This window comes from Hemitrygon akajei, chromosome 15 (assembly GCF_048418815.1).
Source record: "Hemitrygon akajei chromosome 15, sHemAka1.3, whole genome shotgun sequence".
In the NCBI taxonomy this organism is placed as follows: Eukaryota; Metazoa; Chordata; class Chondrichthyes; order Myliobatiformes; family Dasyatidae; genus Hemitrygon; species Hemitrygon akajei.
In genome coordinates this window covers 80,228,770-80,255,877 of record NC_133138.1, presented here as the reverse complement: position 1 = coordinate 80,255,877, position 27,108 = coordinate 80,228,770, and the positions used below count along the sequence as shown (strand labels likewise).

The 27,108-nt window shown below is 41.7% G+C and overlaps 1 protein-coding gene across 3 annotated transcripts in view; it reads right to left on the bottom strand.

Moving 5' to 3' along the window:
• jakmip2 (janus kinase and microtubule interacting protein 2) overlaps window positions 1–27,108 on the bottom strand; it is a 261,397-nt gene that overhangs the window by 35,992 nt on the left and 198,297 nt on the right. For all 3 annotated transcript variants that reach the window (XM_073067853.1, XM_073067855.1, XM_073067854.1), the window contains 5 exons: window positions 23,092–23,220; window positions 20,047–20,130; window positions 17,671–17,733; window positions 11,360–11,458; window positions 8,192–8,290 (listed from right to left, as the gene is read on the bottom strand). In XM_073067853.1, the coding sequence (XP_072923954.1) occupies window positions 8,192–8,290; window positions 11,360–11,458; window positions 17,671–17,733; window positions 20,047–20,130; window positions 23,092–23,220 (474 nt within the window). The remainder of the gene's footprint in view (window positions 1–8,191; window positions 8,291–11,359; window positions 11,459–17,670; window positions 17,734–20,046; window positions 20,131–23,091; window positions 23,221–27,108) is intronic.

Sequence of the window (27,108 nt, the reverse complement as noted above, 5' to 3'; positions counted from 1 at the left end):
TCTGCAGTTGGTCTTTACAAGTATTTCAGTGTGAGGCACCCGCTCACGCCAGGTAATTCCCAGGATGCGCTGAAGGCAGCTTATGTGGAAGTGCTCCAAGGACTTGATGTGACGGCTGTAGGTTACCCAAGCTTCACAGCTATAAAGGAGGGTGGTGACACAGACCGCTTGGTATACAGCGACCTTTGTGGAGGGACGAAGGCTCCTGTTCTGAAAGACTCTACGCCAGAGTCTCCCAAAGGCAGCTGATGCCTGTTTAATGTGGCTCTGGATGTCATTGTCAATGCTGCTATCCTCAGAGAGAATGCTCCCCAAATATTTGAAAGATGGCACTACTGACAGCTTTTCATCACCAACAGTGAAGGCAGGTAGGGTGGGTGGGACACTAGTACCCCATTGGCAAGCCACTTCTGTCTTGGTGGCATTGACAGTCAGCCCCATCCTGCTGTACGCTCTCACTGCCACGCCAAGGACAGTCCGAAGATCCTCCGGAGTATGAGCCACAAGAGCACAGTGATCTGCAGACTGCAACTCCAGGACCCGTTCTCTACGGAGTTTGGTGGTTGCGTGGAGCCTCCTGATGTCAAAGAAATTGCCATCTAATCTGACGTCCACTGACATAATGTTGCTGTCTTCAATCTCATTGTGGAGAAGTTTGGTAACACACAAGATGAAGATGTTAAAGAGCAATGGCACTAGCATACACCCCTGCCTCACCCCTGTGTGTACAAGGACAGGCTCAGATTCTTATCTTCCTATGGTCACCCGAGCAGTCATCCCATTGTGGAACTGGCGGAGGATGTTAACAAATTTATTGGGACAGCCAAACCTGAGGAGGACTTCTGATAAGAGCTCTCTTTGCACAGTGTCGAATGCTTTGGAGAGGTCGACAAAGGCCATAAACAGGTCCTGATGTTGCTCCCGGCACTTTTCCTGAAGCTGCCGGGCTGTGAAGATCATGTCGATCATGCTCTCGTTCTTCCTGAATCCACACTGCGATTCAGGCAGCATTGACTCAGTGATGTTACTGATGAGCCTCTGAAGCATCACCTTAGCCAGGACCTTCCCAGCAACAGAAAGGAGTGATATTCCCCTACTATGGCTACAGATGGCCTTGTCACCCTTGTTCTTATAAATTACAATGATGTTTGCATTTTTCCATTGCTGTGGGATGTTCTTGTCAGTCCAGGCCTTGGTGATGTACTGGTAGAGGGTGCGCATACACATGTACCCTCCGTTCTTCAGTAAGTCAGCAGGAATACTGTCAGTGCCAGGGGACTTGTTGTTCTTAAGGGAATGGACAGCTGTTAGAACCTCCTGGAAGTTTGGTGGTAGACTGAGGTCATGGATAGGAGGAAGTTCAGGCAGTTCATCCAGGATGGTGGGGTCTGCATCAGAATCCTGAGTAAGCAGGGTGTGAAAATGCTCAGCCCACCTCAGCAGAATGGTATTCTGATTTTTCAGAGGAGTAACACATCGATTTATTGGGCCGAAGATGGTTTTGACAGCATTGTAAAAATTATGCCTGTCATTATTATTGGCAAAGGTCTGGATTTCATGTGCCTTTTCAGTTCATTGCTCATTTTGTATGGCCCGTATTGCTTTTTGCACTTCCCTCCGAGCTGCCTGCCAATGCTGCCTGATGCTGGTGGATGCAGGGTTATCTAAAGATGCCTGGTGTGCTTTGTGCATGTCCTTAAGCAAGTTGTGGATGGTATCTGAGTTATCGTCAAACCAGTCTTGGTGGTTTCTGCTCTTATGGCCGATGGATTGGGCTGCTGACTCATAGAGCGCAGAGCTGATATAGGTCCACTGTTGTTCCATGGTATTTTCTGAACTGAGACAAAGTTCCAGCTCCCTTAGTTTCTCAGCTAAGGTGCAACAAAACTCACTCCTTGCTTCTGTGTTTCTCAGGCGGTTGCAATTTAGCCGCCTTTTATTGGGTTTTTGCAGCCGCAAAGGGGACGCACTTTCATATGGAGCTTGGTCACAATCATACGATGGTCAGTCCAGCACTCTGCACCTCTCATGGCATGGGTGATGAGAACATCCTGATGTCACTACGTCTCACAATGATGAAGGCGATCATGTGCCAATGTTTAGAGTGAGGGTGCATCCACAAGGTCTTATATTTTGCCTTCTGCTGGAAGATGGTGTTGGTTATGCACAGAGCCAAGAGTAAGTAGCCTCATGCCATTTGCATTGACCTTGCCAATACCATGCCTACCTAGCGCTCCACTCCATATCCTGTTGTTCTCAGATCATGGCCTCAATACTTCTGCAGTGAGTTTTGTTGCATCTTAGCTGAGAAACTAAGGGATCCACTCCATCCCCTGTTGTTCTGCCCCACTCTAGCGTTGAAGTCCCCAAGCAAAAGGATCTTATCATTCTTAGGGATGCGGCAAAGAGCTTCATCCAATGTCTGATAAAAGCATTCCTTGGCCTCATTCTCAGATGGCAAAGCTGGTGCACAGGCTCTGAGAAGCGTGGCATAACGTTTCTTTGCCAGGGGGATACGGAGGGTCATTAGTCTTTCACTAGTGCCAACAGGTGTTTCTGAGACTTGGTAGAAAGGTGTACTTGATGGCCAATCCTATTCCATGGAGATGTTGTCCACCTGGTGGGGGGGGGGGGGGGGGAATCTTTCCAGAAGAAAGTGTAACCCATCCCTTCCTTTGTTACAGAGCCTTCATCCAGGAGCCTGGTCTCACTCAGGGCAGCAATGTCAATGTTGTAGCACCTCAGCTCAGCAGCAGTCAAGACTGTTCTCCGTTGAAGTCCGTCAGAGATGCCATATGAGTCCAGGAGAGTTCTTACATTCCACGTTGCCAGTTTTAGGTTGTATTGTTTCTTACTTGGACTGCAGTAGTGGAATAGCCCGATAGGCACAGTAACCTATCCAGGTGAGTGATTGAATGGGCAATTTTTAGGCCATCTTTTCTAGGCCCATCCCGAATTGGAGTGAGCAGTGCGGTCCTTAATTAGGGCTTCTCAGTCACACAGGGGTCGGCCAAAAACAGCTGCCACTCAGTCCCAGCTGCTAGCGACCAAATACCCTGTGCCGCTCCCATGCAGGGTTCTCACTAGGAGCTCCCAGTCCATTCGTACCTGCTCCCGTTGCCAGATGGCCCGTCGCCGTCAGACTTCAACCAAATGTAAGGTTCAGGTATTGCTCACCGTGGTCAGAGGTGGAGACCTGCGCAAGGAAGATATTAAAGTGCCGCAGGGGGTCCGCCATCTCCAGTAGCACTATCTTCACCATGATGAGGTAAATCCCGGTGGCAAGGGTGGACCCAGGACAACTGGTCCCACATCTTGGCTGCAGGAGGCTGCTGGGTCCTTGGTCTGTTAAGGCCCGTCTATTGCGTGCCGCCAGCGCATTTCTTCTCTGCCAGGGTGTGCTCCCTTAGCCTTGTCTCAACAGACTTACCACAGGGCAGTGGGGCTATTTACCCATAGCTGGGACAGTGGTTGACAGGCGCCAGGGCATGTCCACACAGTGGTGGGCCTGCACGCCACGTCTCTGGGGCCCACTGCTGCTCCGAGATCCCCTGTAGTTTAGCCTGGGACTGTAAGATACCCAGTTTCCACGTGTGGCTCCACCACCAGGACACATACATCCAGATACATCAGTTCTAACAGAGTGAGTGACTCAGTAAAAAAAAACATGCATATCTTAATAGCAAATAACACTCTCAGACAGTCAGACACAAGAAGGTCTGCTAAGATAGATGGTGGGATGATATTTAGCTTGGGCCCTTCATATTTCTGTTAATTATAGAAACCACCTTTGTGACACACGTATGCCTGAAGTATGACACTTGCAAGGGCTGTAAAACTAGAGGGATGATGCTCTATTTCAGCACTTGCATACAGAACTTCTAACCTGAGAGCATTTCTAATGAACTGGAAATGACTTAAGGGGAACCTGAAGAAGATGGTGCCAGCAAGCAATACGTCCAAAGGTGACATCCTCCAGACGGTTCACAAAACTACTTCTTTCACAACTTCTTTTTCTTTCAAATGTGGTCTTGCTACTGTTGGAGTCTGTGATCTACATTTGGTGATCTGTTATTGGGCGTATTAAGTGTTCTGGTGCCTTGCTGTCTTTGAGGGTGTTCTGTGAGGCTTCAAGTGTGAGGCCAAGAAGGTGGGAGATAGGGTGTGAGCCCATGATCGATACCAATTCTTGCCAATTAACGTGTCAAGGAAGATTGAAATCATTGAGGCAAGGGTGGAAGACAAGTGGGTACCCAGCGCTGTCCGGCCAGTGTCTCACTTGCTGCTGCCGGAGGAAGGTGTCTGCATTTAGCGATCGCTCTCCCTCTCACTCACTGCTTTCAGAGGATGGTGCCTGAGTTCTGGGTCTTGGGCAAGATTTGATTGATGTGGTTTGTTGATTAGACTCTGTAGTTCATGTTATGATGTGTTTCTGGCTTCCAGTGGCTCCTTTTTTTGGGGCTATTTTGGGAAATTTGAATCAGGGCAGCTTGGAAATAATGAACAGAGAGCTGAACTGAATATGCCAGGACTCTTTTGATCTTGTGTTTCATATTCTGTATTTTTGCTAATTTTTTTTGTTGTTATTTGTGTGATTTGTTTTTGTTTTGCACTTGGGGGTCTTGATGTTTTTCATTGAACAGATTATGTGGTTTTCTTTGCTTCATGGCTGTCTGTGGGGAAGATTATTCTCGGGATTGTATACTGCAAATGTACTGTGATAATAAATGTAACTTGATTCTTAATTCTTTGATATTATTTCACCAAGATAAAGTGTTATTTAGCAGTTTTATATTAATGATTCAATTACATTATCAGAGGAAGAGCTGAGATCTGCCTTAGTTTTCTACCAATATTCAAGCTGTGGACAAAACCTGGCTTGTCAGTAGCTGACTTGACTCCCGTGTTCACTCTGTTTGTTTCTCTCCACAACAGGTTTTAATATTCCAGAGTAAGTCATTTTATGTGAACTCTTAAAGCGTATGATGGAGGGTTGTTTTTGTTTTAAATTCTGCACCTTAAACACAGATTTGATCAATACTGGAGGAAGTTTAATGTTAACAGATGAACTTGCATGCTTGATTATCATCTTTCTAACAATCAGTGATGGAGTTTGATGACTGTGATGATGGGTTTTCTTATGGTGCTTTTAGTGAAAAAAGAAAGTCGGTAATTCAGCAGTAGTCATACCGTCTCTGAAAACTAGAAACCATTAGAACCAGGAAGCCATACTACATTGCAGAAACAGATAAAATCACTATGAGCATGGGCAACTCAAAACGACTAGAACATTGAGGGATTGGGTATAATTACAGTGGGTACGAAATCATTTTAAATTCCATATTAAAAATGATTTCCTGCCCACTGTAATTATACCCAATCCCTCAATGACTAATTAGATCATTAAGTGCTGTTGAACAAACTCCAATTGGTTGCCAAAATTAGTCACCATAGGTCACTACTCATTTAATCACAAGAGATTCTCTCCAGGTTCTGAATGCCTAATTTATGCATAGCCCGCACTTAAAGAAGATACTTAAGTACCTACTGCTGCCTGTGACTGAGTTCACAGCCACACCTCTGATTTGTCAACTGTAAACGTTACAATTCACAGAAATGGAACCTGGCATAGGTTGGAGAGGCCCTGTACAGACAATGCACTGTTGGTTAACATCTTAGCTCCAGTGACTTCTAGTTTACAGGGACGGTTTGACTATTACTGAATTTGTGATTCGCTTTTGTTAAAGATTTGTTGGATTTTTCCAGTTCTGCTGTATCATGCACAGCAATATTTGTTTCTTATAATGGATAGTCAAGCTTGTTTGATGTCATTTCCTGTACACATTGGTAAAGGAGAACAAAATAATTGTTAACGTGGATCTGATACAGCATAAAAAATAATAATAATAAACACAATGATTATAAATGCACACGTTGTCTTATGCATTTAAGGTGTAAGATGGTCTGAACTGGTTTGAGTTTAAGATGGTGCTGGTGAAACACAGTGATGACTTACTGGCAGCGAACAAAACTACTAACCACATTATTAGTCACACTTTTTCTGGAAAACAATCACTGCGATCAACAGCCTGTAACTTCCCTTTCGGAGTTGATCTTTTGAACTGCCTGCATGATCTGGCATTTTTTGCAGTGTGAAATAAAGACTCAAAGGTACAAGATGGTTCTGGTGTGGTGTGTACGGGTTGAATTGAGACGGTGGGGCCCAGTCTCGAGAGTGAGGAATGAGCCAAAGTTTGATCATTGCTGGAGTTGATTTAGAACCAATTCAAAACAGCAGAAGCAAGGTGAGGTAGAGTCGAGGTGTCAGGGTCTGGGTTCAAGAGCAAGGAACGAGTTGATGTTTGACTGATTTAATCTCTGGGCCAGATTGAAAATGTCAGGCATGGGCTGAATCAAAGTGGTAGGACCCTGGTCAGAGAGCAAACAATGAGCTGAGCTTTGGCTGATTTAAGTGCTGGGCCAGATTGAAAAGGTCAGGGTATCGGGGCCAGAGATGAGGGAAGGGCCAGTATTCGGCTCGCACTTCACAAGGTTTTCTCATCTTTGTGCTGAACTGAGGCTGTGGCCTGCAACTAATGGGCTTATGGATTGGCTGCAGTGATGACTGGCTTCATGGCTATGTTTAATGTGTTCTACTGGGTTTTCCTTTGTGGCTGCCTGTATGGAGATGAAGTTGAAGGTTGTACAAAAGTATACTGTACCTACTTTGATAATAAATGCACTTTGAACTTTCATAAATAGATTGATTGTATGTCCATAAATTGACACTAGGCTGGACACAAGGTGACTGGCACAAAATAATAAAGTAGTGGTGAAGTCAATGGGTGGAGTTGTTGATCAATCTTACTGCTTGGAGAAAATTAACTCCTTTTGAGTCTGGTGATCCTGGCATGGATGCAACAGACAGTCTTTGAGGTGGGGGGGGGGGGGGGGGTGGTGTGTGTGCGTGTGTGTGAGAAACATGTCCCTACCTTAGAACTACCTAGGCTTTACCCATAGCCCTCTATTTTTCTAAGCTCCATGTAGCAATTTTGATATCCAGCAGTATACATGTCAAAACTCACTGTATTCCACATAGGAGGAAGGTAGAGACTTGGGCTCAAGATAAACACGTGGAGGTGATGAGGCATGATACCAAATCAATGTGTGGTTTGCATGATTGCAAATTCCTTCATTTTTTTGATAAGGAGGGTGGCGGTTTCCTGGAAATCATCAGGGAATAATGCTACAGAGCAAAGACACTTGTAGTACAAATCGCAGGCACCTGGCCCACCATACCAGTGACAGCTTTCAACCAGATTAATCCAGAGCACAGCCACTCATAACACTGCATTTACAAAGTGAAAACAATGAAACAGGTGGCTTCGTATTATTAAATCCAATGCAACACAAGCCCGGTGATCTAGAGCACTCTAAAATTATAGAGTAGCTTAGCAAGAAAAAGACCATTGCTTTAATAATGTTTCTGAACAGCTTTGTGAAAGAGCCATCCAATCACATCAACCACTGCTCTTTCCCCATAACCCTAGAAATAGTGAGACATCAAATATTTTTCTGGTTCTCCTTTGAAACCTGTGAAGCCTTATTTCATCTTGCTTATATATCATAAACTATAATGCAAACTGAAATTGATTAATTCCAAGGCAGCAAAAGCCTTGGCCTTCATAATGGTAGGCTTGAATCTGATGCCATGCATAAACAAGACATCTGGGGAATTAAATCTCTGTGGGATGAACCATGCCTTTTAATGGCTGTGCTAATATTCATATTTCAAATAATCTGTGTATTATTCCACAGATTTAAATAAAATATAAAGTTGACGTATCATGCTTCAGTCTTTTGCATGAGTACTGGGCATTAGATGTTCTTCTGTCTTTTCCAATCATCCTCTGTTATTTCAGCTCTCTTATCTCCATCTTCTCTTTCAATCACAGATCTCCTTCAAAAACTTTTGCTGCCCTTTTCCTTGCTTAGGACCTTTTATGCCACTAATATTCTACAGAGGTCATCAATCCCAAACATTAGTTGTATTTTCTCTCTCTTTGGATACTACCTGCCCAAGTATATTCTGTACTTATTATTGTGATCATTCAGATTCAGACTTTGTGAAAATATCCATCATTCCTAATTTAAAGACGAGAATTTGATTTGGACATAATGTGATAAATACCTTCACACCTTCCTGCATACAATAGATCTGAAGAGCACTTATACCATCTGAGAAAGGTGTGATCTGGAGGTTAAAGGCTGGAGACCTCCTTTCCCTCTCCTGCAAACAGAAAGTGCATAGAAATTACTAATCTGATCAGTTCAATTAGACCTCATACATTTTAAGATTGACACTTTTACTGGATTTATCTTTGACCTTTACAAGGTGAGGTCACATTCAGTAAGCCTTTGTTATCTAGTATCAACGGCACAGCCAGAATATAATTAATCACTATGACAGCCACTTAGACAGTTGTGGGCAAATCATTGCAAGAAGCACAGTAAAACTCTATGGATATAAGCCTCTATCACAATTACAGTGCATATAAAAAGTATTCACCTCCCCCCCCCACCCCAGAAGCTTTCAAGTTTTATAGTATTATAACATTAAGTCACAGTGGATTATCTATTTTGGCCTTTTTGCCATTGAACAACAGAAAAGATTTGTTTGTGTCAAAGTGAAAAATATTTGTCTAAATGTATTAAACACAAAATAATTGATTGCATAATTACTCACCCCTATCAAGTCAGTATTTAGTAGATGTGCCTTTGGCAAGCAATTACAGCCTTGAATCTGTGTGGATAAGTCTCTGTCAGCTTTGCACATCTGGACACTGCAATTTTTCCTCTTTGTTCTTTACAAAACTGCTCAAACTCTGTCAGACTGCATGAAGGTCATGAGTGAACAGCCCTTTTCAAGTTCAGCCACAAATTCTCAGTTGGATTGAGGTCTGGACTCTGACTTGGCCACTCCAGGACATTAACTTTGCTGTTTTTAAGTCATTCCTGTGTAGCTTTGGCTTTATGCTTGGGGTCAATATCTTGCTGGAAAACAAATTTTCTCCCAGGTCACAGTTCACTCGCAGACTGCATTGGGTTTTCTTCCAGGATTTCCCTGTACTTTGCTGCATTCATACCCTCTATCTTCACAAGCCTTCCAGGACCTACTGCAGTGAAGTATTCCCCAGTATGATGCCCCACCAGCATGTTTCATGGCAGGGGTGGTGTGTTTTAATGATGTGCAGGGTTTGGCTTACACCAAATATAGTGCTTAGTCTAATAGCCAAAAAGCTCAATTTCGGTTTAATCAGACCATAGAACTGTCTTCCAGCTGACTTCAGAGTCTCCCACATGCCTTCTGGGAAACTCTAACCAAGATTTCATGGGAGTTTTTTTTCCAACAGTGGCTTTCTCTTTGTCACTCCCCCATAAAGCTGAAACTGGTGAGGCAGCCAGGCAACTTGTTGTATGCGCAGTCTCTCCCAGAAGCTTGTAACTCCTCCAGAGTTGTCAGAGGTCTCTTTGTGACTTCCCTCACTAGTCCCCTTCTTGCACGGTCACTCAGTTTTTGAAGCCAGTCTGCTCTTGGTAGATTTACAGCTGTGTCATATTCTTTCCATTTCTTGATGAATGACTTAACTGTGCTTGAAGGGATAGTCAGTGACTTGGACATTTTCTTGTATCCATCTCTTGGCTTGTGCTTTTTAATAACCTGTTTCGCAAAGTTGATTGGAGTGTTCTTTTGTCATCATGGTGTAGTTTTTTCCAGGATCCTGACTCACCAGCAGTTGAGCCTTCCAGACACAGGTGTACTTTTACTACAATCAATTGAAACACCTCAACAGGTGATCTCCATTTAACTAATTATGTGACTTCTGAAACTAATTGGCTACACCAGTGATGATTTGGTGTGTCATATTAAAGGGGTGAATACTTATGCAATCAATTATTTTGTGTTTTATATTTGCAATTAATTTAGATCACTTTATAGAGAAATGCTTTCAATTTGATATGAGAGTCTTTTTTTTGTTGATCAGTTTCAAAAAAGCCAAATTATATCAAGTGTGATTCAATGTTGTAAAGCAATAAAATATTAAAACTTACAAGGGGATGAATGTTTTTTTATAGCTCTGTAAGTCAAGTTAACCCAGCTTGAGTGAGGAATAGAAGTCACACAAACTGTGATAACCTTTAACTCTCATTGTGGGGCATTGCATTTCCTTCATCAGTCATCACTGTGACGCCTTTGAGTAAAAGTTCAAATGTTTCATTTCTGACTGATTTTCCACTTGCCAGGAATATGGCTCCAACCACTCAATTAAATTTGACTTACGTTGTTTAAAACCTTCATAGACTGAATGCTTTATTGCTGACCTTGCCAGCCACACATTAAATTAACAGGGAAAAATATTTAGACTAAAAGACCAGAAGGCATAGGAGCAGAATTAGGCCATTTGGCCCATCGAGTCTGCTCTGCCATTCAATCATGACTGATCCTTTCTTTCCCTTCCTCAGCCCCACTCCCCAATCTTCTCCCCATCATGGGGAATTATCAAGAAAAAAAATAAGATGTCACCAAGTTATTTAAGATGTTACATGGGGTAATATGGAGATGACTGTCCCTTAAGATAAAAAGATCAAGGGCTCTTTAAAATTGGAGCTGCACCATTCTGATTACAATTCAGGAAGCATTTCTGATTTCTGCACAAGGAATTTGCTCAGAGTCACACAGCACAGAAACAGGATATTATTTCGGCAAGTTCTAACTCGCTATCAAATACTCGTTTGCAACAATCCCACTGCTTTCTCCTCATATTCCCATCAACTAGTCTCCAATTGCACTGCTCACCTACACACCAGGAAGAATTAACGGTGACCAATTAACCCATCAATCTGCACTTCATTGGGATGTGGGTGGAAACTGGAGCCCATGCTTACTGACAGGACAGCAGTGGAGACCAGGAGTGAACTTGGGTTATCTCAGCTCCAGCAGCTGTACTACTAGTCGCTCCCCTGCTTGTAGACCCTCCTCCCAAAAATAACAATAGGATCTTTTAGGACTGAGGCTAATAAGATTTTTTTTAGGATTCAGAATAATGGAAGAAAGGCAGGAAAATACAGTAGAGTTAAGGTTAGTCCAACAGAACAATGGCTGCAGGTCCAGGGGCTTAAACGCTAATATCCTGCAGGTCCGGGGGGTTAAATGGTAATATCCTGCAGTTACTTGAGATTTGCTTTATGCTCTTAAAACTGTGCTGATGGATAAGATTCAAATAATGACCCCAGTGAAATATCAACAGTAAAACCCTCTCAAACATTGCAAAAACTCTTTCTTATAAATCCACCTTACCTCCAGCTCCAGGATGCGAAATTCTAACAACTCGTTCTGATCCCGAGAATCCTGAACCTCTTGTTGCAACCGGTTTAATTCACCATCCATCTTCTCAATCTGTACGGAAAGATATTGAAACATCACATACGATCATTATCTCATGTTCCTGGGCACTGATCTTTTCAATCATATGACTTTTGCAAGCTTGCTGACAAAAATCAAATTCAATGGGTAAATGTTGATAAGAACTTTGATCACTTGCACAATGATCCACTGCAAACTAAGTGAATAAGACCTTTTCTAACTTTCCTAATGGAAACAATTTTATGATAACAGTATTATGTTATAGTTTTGAAAGTAAATAAACTGTTTTTAAAGATATAACATAGCTTTTGCCAGTCTGTATCTATGGCTTAATCACATTCCACCAGCAATGCCTAGCTTTGCTGAACCATCATTGTTGCAGCCTTAAAAGGGATACAAAGGGTTAATTACCTATGCCCAGAGAACTGTAGAGAGAATTAAAAAAAAACAATGAACCCTGGGTGTTAACAGTGGCTGAAATGGGATATATTACCCTGATATATATTAGATTATTATCAATGTTGTATGTTGAGGAAGTCTTTTCTACTCAACTGAATGCAGCATTCAAAAGCCATGTAATGCATCCTCACTAATATAATGAAGGACACACTTCCACACAACAAATGTTCTAAACATAGCTTTCTCCTGAGGTGTTCTTTTCCCCATTATATCATAGCCTGAACCCCCGCCCCCCCACCCATTAATACACACTTCATATACAGTACTTCTAGAGGCCCAATCATTGGTGGGAGCAGAGCACAGTGAATTAAGGAAAAACACAGAAGGGACAAGTGGGCGGCCATTGCTGGGAACAGGCCAGTGGTGAGAGTAGGACTGTCAGGCTTTGGCTCAAAGGAGGCTTTGGTTCGAAAGAGGCATTGGCTTGAAAGAGGCATTAGCTCTGGGTAAGTGTCTGTTAAGGTTCCTTTTTTTTCCTTTCTCTTCTGTACTTAGTGTAGTATATGGCCATTGTGTGATCGGTCAGGGAATTACATCTACATAGTAAACACAAAGTGCACTGCAGATGCTGTGGTCAAATCAACACGTACCATCGAGCTGGATGAATTCAGCAGGTCGGGCAGCATCCGTTGACTGCTTCTTTCAACAGATGCTGCCCAACCTGCTGAACTACATCTGCATGAAATGCATCCAGCTGCGGCTCCTTGAAGACCGTGTTAGGGATCTGGAGCAGCAGCTGGATGACCTTCAGTTTATCTTCTCACTCTCCCGTATAATCAATCAGAGTTACAGGGAGGTAGTCACCCCAAAGTTGCAGGAGGCGAGTAGCTGGGTGACTGTCAGGAGAAAGGGAAATGTGAATAGGCTGTTAGCACCGAGAACCCCAGTGGCCATCCCATAAAAAGTAAACCGTTTTGGATACTGTTGTGGGGGGATGACCTCCCAGGGGAATGCCATGGAGACCAGGTTAGTGGCACTGAGTGTGGAATCCATGATACTGAAGGTAGAGAGAGAGAGAAGAGGGGAGTGGTAGTGATAGGGGAGTCAAAGTCAGAGGAACAGACAGGAGATTCTGTAGATGTGAATGGGACACACGGATGGATCCCAGGTGTCAGGATCAGGGACGTCTTGAATCATGTCCAAAGCACTTTAGAGAGGGAGGGAGAGCAGCCAGATGTTTTGGTACATACTGGTACCAATGACATGGAGAAAAGAAAAAGCACTAATGATGACCTGAAGAGAGAATTTAGAGAGCTAAGTAGAAAGCTGAGAAGCAGGACTTCCAGGATAGTAATTTCTGGATTGCTACCTGTGCCTTGTGCTAGTGAGGGTAGAAATAGGATGATGTGGCAGATAAATGCGTGGCTGAGAAGCTGGTGCTGGGGGCAGGGCCTCAGGTTCTTGGATCATTGTGTTCTCTTCTGGGAGAGGTATGACCTGTACAATAGGGACAGGTTGCACCTGAACCCAAGGGGGACAATATTCTCGCGGGCAGGTTTGTTAGAGCTGTCAGGGAGGGTTTAAACTAATTTGGCAGGGGTGTGGGAGCCAGAATGAACTGACTCAGGATAGGACAGATGATAAGAAAGCAAAGATAGCATGCAGTCAGACTGTCAGGAAGGGGAGGCAGATGATAGGACAAAATTGCAGCCTCCAGCATGAGTATCAGTGCATTAGGGATGCAAAAATTAAAAAAAAAGGTAGCAAATACAGCACTCAAAGTGTTATAACTCAATGCAGGGAGTATCAGAAATAAGGTGAATGATCTTGTTGCACTGTTACAGATTGTCGGGTATGATGTTGTGGTCGTCATTGAATCATAGCTGAAGAATGGTTGTAGTTGGGAGCTGAATGTTCAATATTGTATTGGAGGGATGGGAAGGTAGGCAGAAAGGGTGGTGTGGCTCTGCCGGTAAAGGATGGCATCAAATCAGTAGAAAGATACATAAATCAAAAGATGTTGAGTCTTGTGAGTTGTACAAGGGTAAAAGGACATTGATGGAAGTTGTACACAGACCCAACAGTGGCTAGGTGGTGGACCACAGATTACAACAGGAAATAGAAAAGGCATGTCAAAAGGGCAATGTTATGATAATCATGGGAGATTTTAACATGCAGGTCGATTGGGAAAATCAGGTTGGTAATGGATCTCAAGAGAGTGAGTTTGATGAATGCCTATGAGATGGCTTTTTAGAGCAGTTTGTCATTGAGCCTATTAGGGGATCAGCTCTACTGGATTGGGTGTTATGTTACAAACTGGAAGTGATTAAGAAGCTTAAGGCAAAAGAGCCCTTAGGAGCCCGTGATCACAATATGATTGAGTTCAACTTGAAATTTGATAGGGAGAAAGTAAAGTCTGATGTAGTAGTACTTCAGTGGAGTAAAGGAAATTACAGTGGTATGAGAGAGGAGTAGGCCAAAGTAAACTGGAAGGAGCAGCTGACAGGGATGACAGCAGAGTAGAAATGGCACGAGTATCTGAGGAAGGTTCAGGACATGTATATTCCAAAAACAAAGAAATACTTGAATGGCAAAATAGTACAACCGTGGCTGACAGGGAAAGTCAAAGCTAATGTAAAAACAAAAGAGAGGGCATACAACAAAGCAAAAATTAGTGGGAAGATAGAGGATTGGGAAGCTTTTAAAAACCTACAGAGAGCAACTAAAAGAATCACTAGGAGGTTGAAATGATGAAATATGAAAAAAAAGCTGGCAAACAATATCAAACTGCTTTTTCAAAGCTTTTTCAAGAGTGTAAAAAATAAAAGAGATGGAAGTTTATACAGGACTGCTAGAAAATGAAGTTGGAGAAATAATAGCGGGGGACAAGGAGACGGCAGATGAACTAAATGAGTATTTAGCATCAGTCTTCACTGTGTAATTCACCCAGACCAGATGAACTGCACCCTATGGTTCAGAAAGAAGTAGTGGCAGAGATTGTGGAGACATTAGTAACGATCTTTCAAAAATCATTGGACACTGGCAGGGTGCCAAAACACTGGAAAATTGCATATGTCACTCCATTCTTTAAGAAAGGAGGATGGAAGGATATTACAGACTACCGGTAGTTACCCTGACCTCAATGGTTGGGAAGATGTTGGTGTCAATTGTTAAGGATGAGGTTATGGAGTACATGGTGACACAGGACAAGACAGAACAAAGTCTGCATGGTTTCCTTAAGGGAAAATCTTGCCTGATGAACCTGCTGTAATTAATTGAGGGGATTAAAAGTAGGATGGATAAAGGGGATACAGTGGATGTTGTATATTTGGACTTTCAGAAGGCCTTTGACACAGTGCCACACATGAAGTTGCTTACAAATTTAAGAGCTCATGGTATTACAGGAAAGTTACTAAGATGATTAGAGCATTGGCTGATTAGAAGAAGGCAGCAACTTGGAGTAAAAGGATCCTTGTCCGGTTGGCTGCCAGTGACTAGTGGTATTCCGCAGGGGTCGGTGTTGGGAATGCTTCTTTTAATGCTGTATGTCAATCATTTAGATGATGAAATAGATGGCTTTGTTGCCAAGTTTGCAGATGATACAAAGATTGGTGGAGGGGGAGGTAGTGTTGAGGAAACAGGTAGGTTGCAGAAGGACTTAGATTAGGAGAATAGGCAAGAAAGTGGCAATGATATACAGTGTTGGAAAATGCATGATATTGCGCTTTGGTAGTAGAAATAAATGTACAAACTATTTTTTAAATGGGGAGAAAATCCAAAAATCTGCAATCCAAAGGGACTTTGGAGACCTTGCCCAGAACACCCTAAAGGTTAACTTGCAGGTTGAGTCAATGGTGAGGAAGCCCAATGCAATGTTAGCATTCATTTCAAGAGTTCTTGAATACAAGAGCAAGGATGTGATGCTGAGGCTTTATAAGGTACTGGTGAGGCCTCACCTTGAGTATTGTGAACAGTTTTGGGCTCCTCATCAAAGAAGAGATGTGTTGGGATTGGAGAGGGTCCAGAGGAGGTTCACAAGGGAGATTCCAGGAATGAAAGGTATATCATATGAGGAATGTTTTTAAGGCTCTGGGTCTGTACTCACTGGAATTTAGAAGGATGGGGGGGGGGGAATCTCATTGAAACCTTTTGAATGTTGAAAAACCTAGACAGAGTAGATGTGGAAAGGATGTTTCCCATGGTGCAAGAGTCTAGAGCAAGAGGGCACAGCCTTAGGATAGAGGAGTGTCCATTTAAAACAGTGATGTGGAGAACTTTTTTAGCCAGAGGGTGGTGAATTTGTGGAATCTGTTACTACATGCAGCTGTGGAGGCCAGGTTGTTAGGTGTATTTAAGGCAGAGAATGATAGGTTCTTGATTTCACATGGTATCAAAGGTTACAGGGAATGGGGTTGAGGTGGGGAAAAATGGATCAGCCATGATTGAATGGTGGAGCAGACTCATTGGGCCATATAGCTTAATTCTGCTCCTATGTCTTATGGTATTATACTTTATTGATGGGGAATACTAGGCTGGTGAATATATGCTGTAAAATTTAAATTTAATTCATCTAAACAAGTTGTCAATACTGAATGCTTTTGGGTGTTTAAATTTAGAATTTTCTGTTAATGAGGCGATGGTGCCTAGAGTGGATCTATTCAAACATGCACACCCACAAAATCCAAACATTAAAGAAGCATATTGCGAAGATCTAGGGCTAGTTTGCCTCGAATGAAAAGTGGCACAAACTGATCTTACAGAGCACTAGGAACATTACACTCATCAAAATACTTCACCCAGACAAATAAGTACCACAATGAATCCTCAAAATATACACTGTGCATTGCTAGAGTTCCTCAATAATTCTCCGAATGAACTTGACTGTGAATATTAATAAAAGTACCACAGGTTAGTTGGAATAAAAGCTAGCCTTTTAGTGGTACTTAGTTGGTGTGAGAAATATGAATAATCCAAACATATTATATAACCATATAACAATCACAGCACTGAAACCGGCCATTCCGGCCCTCCTAGTCTGTGCCGAACTCTTAATCTCACCTAGTCCCACCTACCCGCACTCAGCCCATAACCCTCCACTCCTTTCCTGTCCATATACCTATCCAATTTTACCTTAAGTGACACAACTGAACTGGCCTCTACTACTTCTACAGGAAGCTCATTCCACACAGCTATCACGCTCTGAGTAAAGAAATACCCCCTCATGTTTCCCTTAAACTTTTGCCCCCTAACTCTCAAATCATGTCCTCTCGTTTGAATCTCCCCTACTCTCAATGGAAACAGCCTATTCATGTCAACTCTATCTATCCCTCTCAAAATTTTAAATACCTCGATCAAATCCCCCCTCAACCTTATACGCTCCAATGAATAGAGACCTAACTTGTTCAACCTTTCTCTGTAACTTAAGTGCTGAAACCCAGGTAACATCCTAGTAAATTGTCTCTGCACTCTCTCTAATTTATTGATATCTTTCCTATAATTCGGTGACCAGAACTGTACACAATATTCCAAATTTGGCCTTACCAATGCCTTGTACAATTTTAACATTACATCCCAACTTCTGTACTCAATGCTCTGATTTATAAAGGCCAGCGTTCCAAAAGCTTTCTTTATGCTTAAAAATATTTAACAATCTGTTAAATTAGACAAAGGATGTAAAAGCATCAACTCATAGGCACATTGAAACCTCTGTTGTTTTGGTCAGCACAACTGCAGGCAAGTTTAAGACTGTAAAATGTCAGTGATTAAACTAACAGTCCTAAATAACAATGATTAAAATGCCAAATTGAAAATACATGTGTATGAATAATTACAAGTGCTAGAAATACCTTTTCCAGAAGTTCCTGATTTCTTTTTATAAATAGTTGTTTTTCTTCAACCCATTTTGAATCCTGTGAATAAATATAATATTATAGATCTTAAGGAAAGAAATGGAACTGATTAACATTTTGGTAATTAACTTGACTGTAATATTTTTAAACCTCCAGATGAATTTTGAGTTAGAATTCTGCCCAGTCCTTACAGCATGCAATTATCCCCAAGTTCAGTTCAAATATCTCTAAGAGGACCACAACCTTGTCATAGGCTTATGTAGGCTTACATGCCTCAACGACCCAGAGAGCTATGTTGGCTGGAGTCAGGGTTTTTTGCTTTGGCTCTTGGTAGGGTCACTCATGCCAAACAGGTCAAAGGGTAGAGCCCAGGCTAAGAATGGTCCACCAGTCCTCCTGGTTTGGGGGCTCTCTCAGGGCCAACAACCCTGACTAGTCAAAAATTTTTTATGGAAAAACAATGAAGTATCCTTCTATATCTGTGTGCGATGGTGTATGGCCAAGGACAGACAAAGAAGTAGACCTTCATTGCTGCCCTAAATGGTGGTGGCATAGCAGGCAGTAACTAACCTATTCAAACACTATTCAAAGACTTTCACAAGGTCTCTTCAGAAATTATGTAAAATTAGGGCTCACAGTGTTGCTTTGATGCAGTACTGAATGATGCTCTCAGAACCCAACACAGAAATAAAATACAAAGCTAAGCCTAAGAGCAAATCTCTTAACCTGGTGCATAGAATCCAATCACTTGGAAAATAAGCCAATAATTCTAATGGTAACTGATAGCTCTAGAATCAATATTAAAATAAAGGGTTCAGTTCACCCGTAGAAATTATCAGTGATATCTGCTGCATCTATAACCTATTTTGGATAAAAGTTGATCCACTGAATGACAGTAATAGAATGAAATTCAATGTAAGATGGCTGCCTCTCTCTAAAGTCTAATACGCCCCTCTTTAACACATAGTAGAAGTTGGAAATTGAAGCAGCTTACTTTAACGAATTGGGATACATTTCTCATGGTATCAGCACAAAGAACTGTACTTAATGTACAATTGAAACTGATGAATTACTGGCTAAGGAAACTGTTCTTAACAGGTGATTGGATTATTTAGATTAGTGCCCTACATCATTGTCCTCAGAGACAAGACAGGCAACAGCCTTCCAATAAAGAGGCAGATAATAGAACACTCAGGACTTCAGCCCTTACCAGCTCATCGTTAACAGCAGAACTCAGTGTGAAGTGTGGAGCTGAGCTGCACACACCAAGGTCATAGATACCCAACTTATCTCAACAATGCATGTCATTACAAGACTTTTCAACTAAACCATTCACCATGACTCCAGTTCTGACCCACACTTACCCCCCTCAATTTAGTAGGCAGAGTGCAACAAATAAGCTGCTCAAGACAATAACCCTGCCTCTCTTTAAGGACCTTTTCCTCATTAGCTTCACAATTTACCTTAACAAACCCTGAGTTGAGGTTACCACACTGGGAGAATAAGGGAAGCTCCATGGCCTGAAAACTGGCATTTGGCAGAAGTCATTATCTGCTTCCTAGACACAGACACTGGTGATTACTGTACTTGCTTGGATTTAGGCCACCACCTCATTAGTTAGTGATCTGCTACTAACTTCTTGCAGAGTGGGCAGGGCTCTGAACAGCTAACCAGAACCAATGCATTCTCTGAGATTAGATGTGGCACAGACCAAACTTGGCATGCAGACATCTGGCTCTGCCCATTACAACTGATCATGGAAAATACTTCTACATAGGAGACCAGCAGTTTCTGAGATACTCAAACCACCAACAATCATTGCACAGTCAAAGTCACTTAGGTCAGATTTCTTCCCCACTCTGTTGGTCTGAATAACAATTAAACCTCTTGTCCACGTCTGAGTACTTTTATGCATTGAGTTGCAACCGCATGATTGGCGGATTAGATATTTGCATTAATGAAGTGTACAGGTGTAACGAATAAATGGCCACTGCGTCTATGTTGTACAATGGGATAATTCAGATCAAGGAAATACTATTAAGTATTTTCACTGAAAACTGATGAGGGTTAGATAAGGACAGCAACAAAACATTCAATACATGTGAGTATTCTAATGCCCTTGTTACCTGTATAAAGATGTCAGATAGTGTACATAAGGAACAATCATTTATATATTAATAATAAATCTGACCAGACAACAATTTCTGCATGAACACCATTTTGACTTATCTTTTTCAAGTATAAACTGTAGACAGAGTTGCAGTGAAGCAGCAGTCTAGGATTAATGATAGGTGCATGATCCAGAGGCAGTCAGAATTTTGAGAATGGATGCCCTTGGTTACAATCAATATTTGGACAAGTGTTTTATCTTACCTGTCCTTTCTGAGCCAAGGCTTTTTCGAGGTCATCAATTTTAGATTTATACCTGAGGACTTCTGTTTGTAATTGCTCATGAGCCTAATCAAATTGGGAAAATGTCATTAATGGGAGAACCACATGCATCAGAACAATACAGAGTAGATAACAACTGATGGCTATTAATTTTAATAAAAGTTTGTAACTATAATATTTAAAACTTTTTATCACCAGTGATTACAATAAAAAAGCTTTTCATCAATAGCTTATATACGTATACAAAGCCTGGGACTGTACAATTAAAAGTACATAAAATACATTAATGGAAAGAGTTAAAGTTCATGTTCTGAAATCAAAAGCAACAGTGCAAGAGATACACAAAATGCTGGTGGAACACAGCAGGCCAGGCAGCATCTATAGGGAGAAACGCTGTCGACGTTTCCGGCCGAGAAGGGTCTTGGCCCGAAACGTTGACAGCGCTTCTCCCTATAGATGCTGCCTGGCCTGCTGCGTTCCACCAGCATTTTGTGTGTGTGTTGTTTGAATTTCCAGCATCTGCAGATTTCCTCGTGTTTGCTCTAAAAAAAGTGCAAGAGATACCTTGGCACAGAACAGATTATCATGTTGATAATCATAACAGATTATAATAAATACTGCTTTATGATGGTGGCCAATTCAAACCAAAGCACTTCTTACACAATGAAAAATTCTGAGATTCAGTGTCTCTTGCAATCCAGATAAGATATTCACTTTTAAATGTACAATAGAGCTCTTTAGTAAATGCAATATATCAATACATGACATTAATGCTGATAATGCTTATTAAAAGATTCATTCTGAACCTCCCCCCACTGCTCTTCCAATCTGGCCTTGGGTACTTCAAAACTGGCTTTAGCTTATTAGGACACCATGTAACAGCAAAACTGCGGTATAAAATATCCCAAGGCAAGTACTTCAGTCTTGCAGGACAGCATTCTCTCACTACCTCTAGGTTTTGAGCTGGGACCCTAGAATGGAGTGTGAAACCAAACTTGTAAATTCAAAGCAAAGGCGCAGCCCACTGAGCCATCTATCCTTAGGTGAAGCTTCCACAAGTCAGGTACATCATGTCCAGGCGCACACTAAACCTCCCTCACCTGTACTCTGACACATCTCTATTTCCCAAATGAACTGTCCCATAATCTCTGTGAAGGGGGCTCTGTCTGTTTGGGGTACAAACGACCCTGCCATCACATTGGACTTTCGCACCACACTCTGACATGTTGGAATGACGATAAGACCATAAGACAAAGGAGCAGAATTAGACAACTCTTCCTATCGAGTCCACTCTGCCATTCCATTCTGGCTGATCCATTATTCCTCTCTACCCCATTCTCCTGCCTTCTCCTTTTGACAACCTGACTAATCAACAACCTATCAACCTCTGCTTTAAATACACTCACTGACTTGGCCCTGATTGCCGTCCATTGCAATGAATTCAACAGATTCACCACCCTCTAGCTAAAGAACTTATTTCTCATGTCTATTCTAAATTGATGCCTCTCTGTTCTGAGGCTGTGCCCTTGGTTCTGGACTCACCCACTGTAGGAAACATTCTCTCCACACTCACTCTATCTAGGCCTTCCAATATTCGATAGATTTCAATGACAAACCCCCTCATTTGTCTAAACTCCTGCGAGTACAGGCCTGGAGCCATCAAACACTCCTTGTATATATTAAACTTCTCATTTCTGGAATCATTCTTATAAATTTCCTATGGAACCTCTCCAATACCAGCACATTTCTTCATAGATAAAGGGCCCAAAACTGCTCACAATCTTCTAAGTGTGGTTTGACCAATGCTTATGAAGTCTCAACAGTACATCCTTACTCTTATATTCCAGTCATCCCAAGATGAATGTTAACTTTGCATTTGCTTTCCTTACCACCAACTCAACCTGAAAGTCAACCTATAGGAATCCTGCATGAGTACTCTCAAGTCCCATTGCACTTTCGATTTTTGAATTTTTCCCCCATTTAGAAAAAAGTCTGTATTATTCTTTCTACCAAAGTGTACGACCATGTACTTCCCTATACTATACTCCATCTGATATTTCTTTGCCCATTCTCCCAATTGGTCCAAGCCCTTCTGCAGATCTGCTTCCTTGACACTACCTGCCCCTTCACTTATCTTTGTACCATTTGTAGACTTGTGCACAAAGCCATCAATTACGTAACCCAAACAACAAGAAAATAAGCGGGTCCCGATACATTTGCAGAACATCACTATTCACCGGATTTCAACACAAATAAGCCCCCTTAATTTTGACTCTTGCCTACTGCTAGTCAGCCAATATTCTACCCGAGCAAGGATCTTTCCTGTAGTAGCACGGGCTCTTGTTAAGCAGCCTCATGTGTAGCACCTTGTCAAGGCCTTCTGAAATTCCAAGTGAACAACATCCACTTCCTGTCCTTCGTCTATCCTGCCTGTTATTTTCTCACAGAGTCTAACAGATTTGTCAGGCAATATTTTCCCTTGGGGAAACCATGCTGGCTTTAGACTGTTTTATCATGCTCCTCTAAGTATGCCAAAACATCATCCTTCATAATGGACTCCAACATCTCCCAACCACTGAAGTCAGGCTAACTGGCCTAAAATTCCTTTCTTCTACCTAGCTCCCTTCTTGAAGAGTGGAATGACATTTGTAATTTTCCAGACCACCGGAACCATTCCAGAATCTAGTGATCTTGAAAGATCATTATTAATGCCTCCACAATCTCTTTGGCTATCTCGTTCAGAACCCTGGAGTGTAGTCCATCGGGTCCAGGTGACTTTTCTACCATCAGATTTTTCAGCATCCCTAGCATTTTCTTCTTAGTAATAGCGAATACACTCACTTCTGCCCCCCGACACTCTTGAATTTCTGGCATACTGTTAGTGTCTTCCACAGTGCAGACTGACACCAAAATGTTCCTGAGCTGAAAGTCAGTACTTAACATCCAATGTTCATTTTCAAACTACTCTATTCCCAACTCACCATTTTGACTTTTTCTCATCGTTTTAACAAATTATTTATCAATCACCTTTGCTTCCCGTTCTGCATCCAGGATTCCTCCAGTCTGCTCCTGGAGTAATGCATAAGCCCTTTGGAGTGCTTGGTATTCCCTTGTTAATTGTCGGAAGCGAAGCTCAGATTCTTCAGCTGCCAGACTCTATGGGGAATAAAAAGTGAGTTAGCCTCTTGGATACAATGCCCTTAAATCTTCACATATTAAAATAATCTGTCAACAAGCCAAGCATTATGCTGCTACAGAGGGCAGCTTTGGAAGAACATCAATCCTTCTACTTGTCCAACTGGTTCAAGGTTTTGCAGCCTTTATGCATGAAGAGCAGTGACTGAGGATAGATGAGTAAAGTAGGCACAATAGGAAGCCTTTCAGTACAAGGAGTGAAAAGGAATGGTAATAGAGAACAGTACAGAACTGTGGACTGTGCAGTGGTGCAATAAATTGAGCTGCTATCTCTCAGCTGTAAGAATTTGTGTTTAACCCTGACTTTAGGCACTGTCCACGTGGAAGTTGCATACTCTTTTGAGTGTTTACTGAAAGTAGTATTAAGGAAAGAAACATTACCAACACACACTTAATTTATTTTAAGGATTTTGTCTCAAGTCGCACATCTACCCACACTTAGAACTTTCCACAGGTTTGCTTACCCCTTCCTGATGAGGGGGGGTCACTGACCCCACACCAGCTCTGCCTGCGGAATCTGAAGAGCAGATGTCAAATGTCTGCAGCCCCATTCCTCAGCGATTCAATGGGGAGACTAATGATAGAGTGGACAGATGCCTGACTCAACCCAGTGCAGTTCAGTCCTGTAAAGGCTCTTTTTTTCCCCCAAAGCTAATTAATTCTGCACTGGAATGTTGTGCGTAAGAATTATATCATGGGCAGCTGAAGCTGAAGACATTCAATTTAATCAAGGATATAATATTTTCAATGTTTTATCCCTCTGATGTTTCACCATACCCAAATATTTAAGGAGTAGAATTCCTTTTGCAGTTTGTACCTTTAAATACTTAGGCAGCTACAATGCACTGGATTATTTTACCACCTTAAGTACAGCCTGCATCTGTTTGTTTTTGAATATTGATTGATTGGTTGTCCAACATACCCATCGGGTAGAGATTAGTAATGCTCGACATCTCTCCTCCAGGTTGTTGCGAGCGACCGTCACCAAGGCTAGCCATCCATTCCCGCCTTGCATAAAAGCCCAGCACGTGCAATGTCAGCTTTCATGCAGTCTTTGAACCTCCTTTGGGGCCTGCCTTGATTCCTCTTGCCCAGCGAAAGCTCACCATATAGTACCTGCATGAGTATTCAGGAATGCTTCATATGTATGACCTGCCCTGTCACGCTGAAGCAGTGCTTTTACAATCATGGCCTCAACCCTCGTGGTCCCTGCCCTGTTGAGGACCTCTAGGTTTGTGACTAGGTCCTGCCTAGGTATGTCAAAGATCGACCTCAGACTATGCATATGGAATCCTTCTAGCACTTTATATTACAGCTTTTACAACAGGGGAATTTGGGGGCAGGAGTGATCCATTAGGCCTTTAAAGCCTGCCCCACTGCTGATGCTGGCTTCGACTCTTCTCTCCACGGATAGTGAATGATCAACTGTGTGGTTTCATTCTACGCCTACCCAGGTGTTAAAAGAATAACTTTGAAAGACCTCTCTAAGTTATTCACTTAAAACACCTGTCTTTACACTTTGTCGATGTAGATATCTTGTTAAAAGATAAGAACATATGAACAGAATAATAAAACAGGCAGTTGGAATGTAAGGATATTGATGAACCATCAATAACTCTCGGAGACGGGAGGCGAACGATAGGCATTTATTAGCAGCAAAAGTGGCCACAACGTCTTGGATACTGAGGGGGGAGCAGTGCCTCCAATTGCCTTTATACAGGGGTCTGTGGGAGGAGCCACAGGAGTAGTCAGCAGAGGGGCGTGTCCAGACAGGTATACACATAGTTTACCACAGATTTACCTAGACAAAGGCTGTTATAAAATTTATGCCAGGTGTAACTGTCTGCACCACTTTGAAAACTACTGTACAGCAGGTGAGCAGTTTCTCTTTCTGTTCTCACAATATGCTACTTCCCAGAAGCCAGTCCTCTATAGAAACCCACACTAGGAAATGCAGCTTCGGCCCTGGAAGTTTTTCTTTATTTAATGAAATTTTCTGGCTGATGGTTTTTATTACTATCATCATTGTCTCAGAGTGAGATACTGAAACAGTAGAAACAATGCCGCAAGTACTTAAGCGCCACTTGGATTGCACATGAGAAACCGAGCAGCTACGGACAATTTACTCGCAAAATACTCGTCTTCATTTGGACATTCAATAGGATGAGTGCAATGCTGATTTACCAAGGTGAAATCTTGCCTCCAAGAATGAACTGTAAGAAAAAAAAATCACACAACCTCATATTATATGGTTCAGAAGTTAGAAAGTTAAGGGCTTGTATGAAATTAGGTAAATGCAGGTGCGCTCCTGTTAAGTTGATGAGCAAAATTCAATGATGCTGGGGACTTGGAATTAAATAAAAACTATGTGCTGGTGCTATCAATAGATCAGATATCATCTTCGGAGAGAGCTCCAGGGCTAACACTTCAGGTAAGTGACCTTGATGAAAATACAGTGATCAGAAATGTTGACTCTTTTTCTCTCTTGTCCTGCTGAATATTCCCAGCATTTTTCTTTCTATTTTATGCTTGAAATATTAAATGGTTTGCTCCTATTCCTAACTTTTATTATTGGTATTAGACTGTAGGTAACAACTGCAATGCATGAACTGTGTGAGGATTTTCAGCAAATGCCACTTTGCCTATATTTAGGAGGGATTCAGTATCTCATGAAATTCCTGTTGGAAAAATATGAAGAACAAACGCTTTCTGAAAATCCCACACATATCTTCATAGGACAACCTGCAGACAGTTGGATTCAGGTTCACAATAAGCCTACGATGGTTTAATTTATTGTGCGCTGCCAAATCTAAGAACATCTAAGTTCTTCAGTTACATGCAGATTTACTTATAGATTAAATTTTAAGAGTGAGTTATTTGGCAAGATAAGCTGCTTTGAATCTCATGACTGCATTCTGTTGTCAGATTTCGGGTTCAGAATTTATTCCCATAAAACTGTACAAAATCTCCCACTGGATAATAGCTCATTATTTCAGTTGTTGTTAACTATGAGACAACAAAATGTGATTTCTCACAGCCTTATTGTAATACTTTTGTAACATCAGTTGTAAAATGAATAACCGGTAAAAGAGAGTATTGCAAGTAGAAGCATCTTATGCTTAATATTAAACATTTATTCTTCTGTGTAATGCTGGAAAAACTACTAGAAATCCCTATTTTCCCCTCAAATTGGGGGGCTTGATAAAACATTTCAGAAACTATTTTCGAGTCACCACCTACATGGGTCTGGATTCACATGTAGGCCAGCTCAGGCCAGGCACAGAGCGCAGATTTCTTTTCCTGAAAGTATTCGGTGATTTTGGTCTATTTTCATGATAATCTAATAGAATTCCAGACTATTAACTGATATAAAACTTTACAGCTGCTGTGGTGGTATATGATCTGTGTGGATTTTTGCAGCAGTTTTCCGATTTTCCAAAATTTAACAGCCACAGAATTGAGAGAACAAATGGGCACTTAGGCTAATCTAATAACAGATAAATGATGGTGTTACTTTTAAGTAATCACTTAAAATTTGTCATTTTGGAAATCAAGTTCACAATTTTAATCCTAATCTCTGTAAATGTGTATGTTTGCACAATAAAAATTGTAGAAGGAAGAACTGTGAAACCTGTGGCAGGTCAAGAACTGTTATATAGATTAGGATGAAAGGAGGTTGAATATTGGAAAGTTATTCAAGATGGACCAAACACTATTTGTCAATGAAGAACTGTGAGAAAGAAGTTAAGGAGCTCATGTATTTAAGTTATTAAAATGTTATGCACTAGGACCGCAAATGATCATGAAATCCATTGAAACACTAGCTTGTAAATCTAAAACAGAGATTGG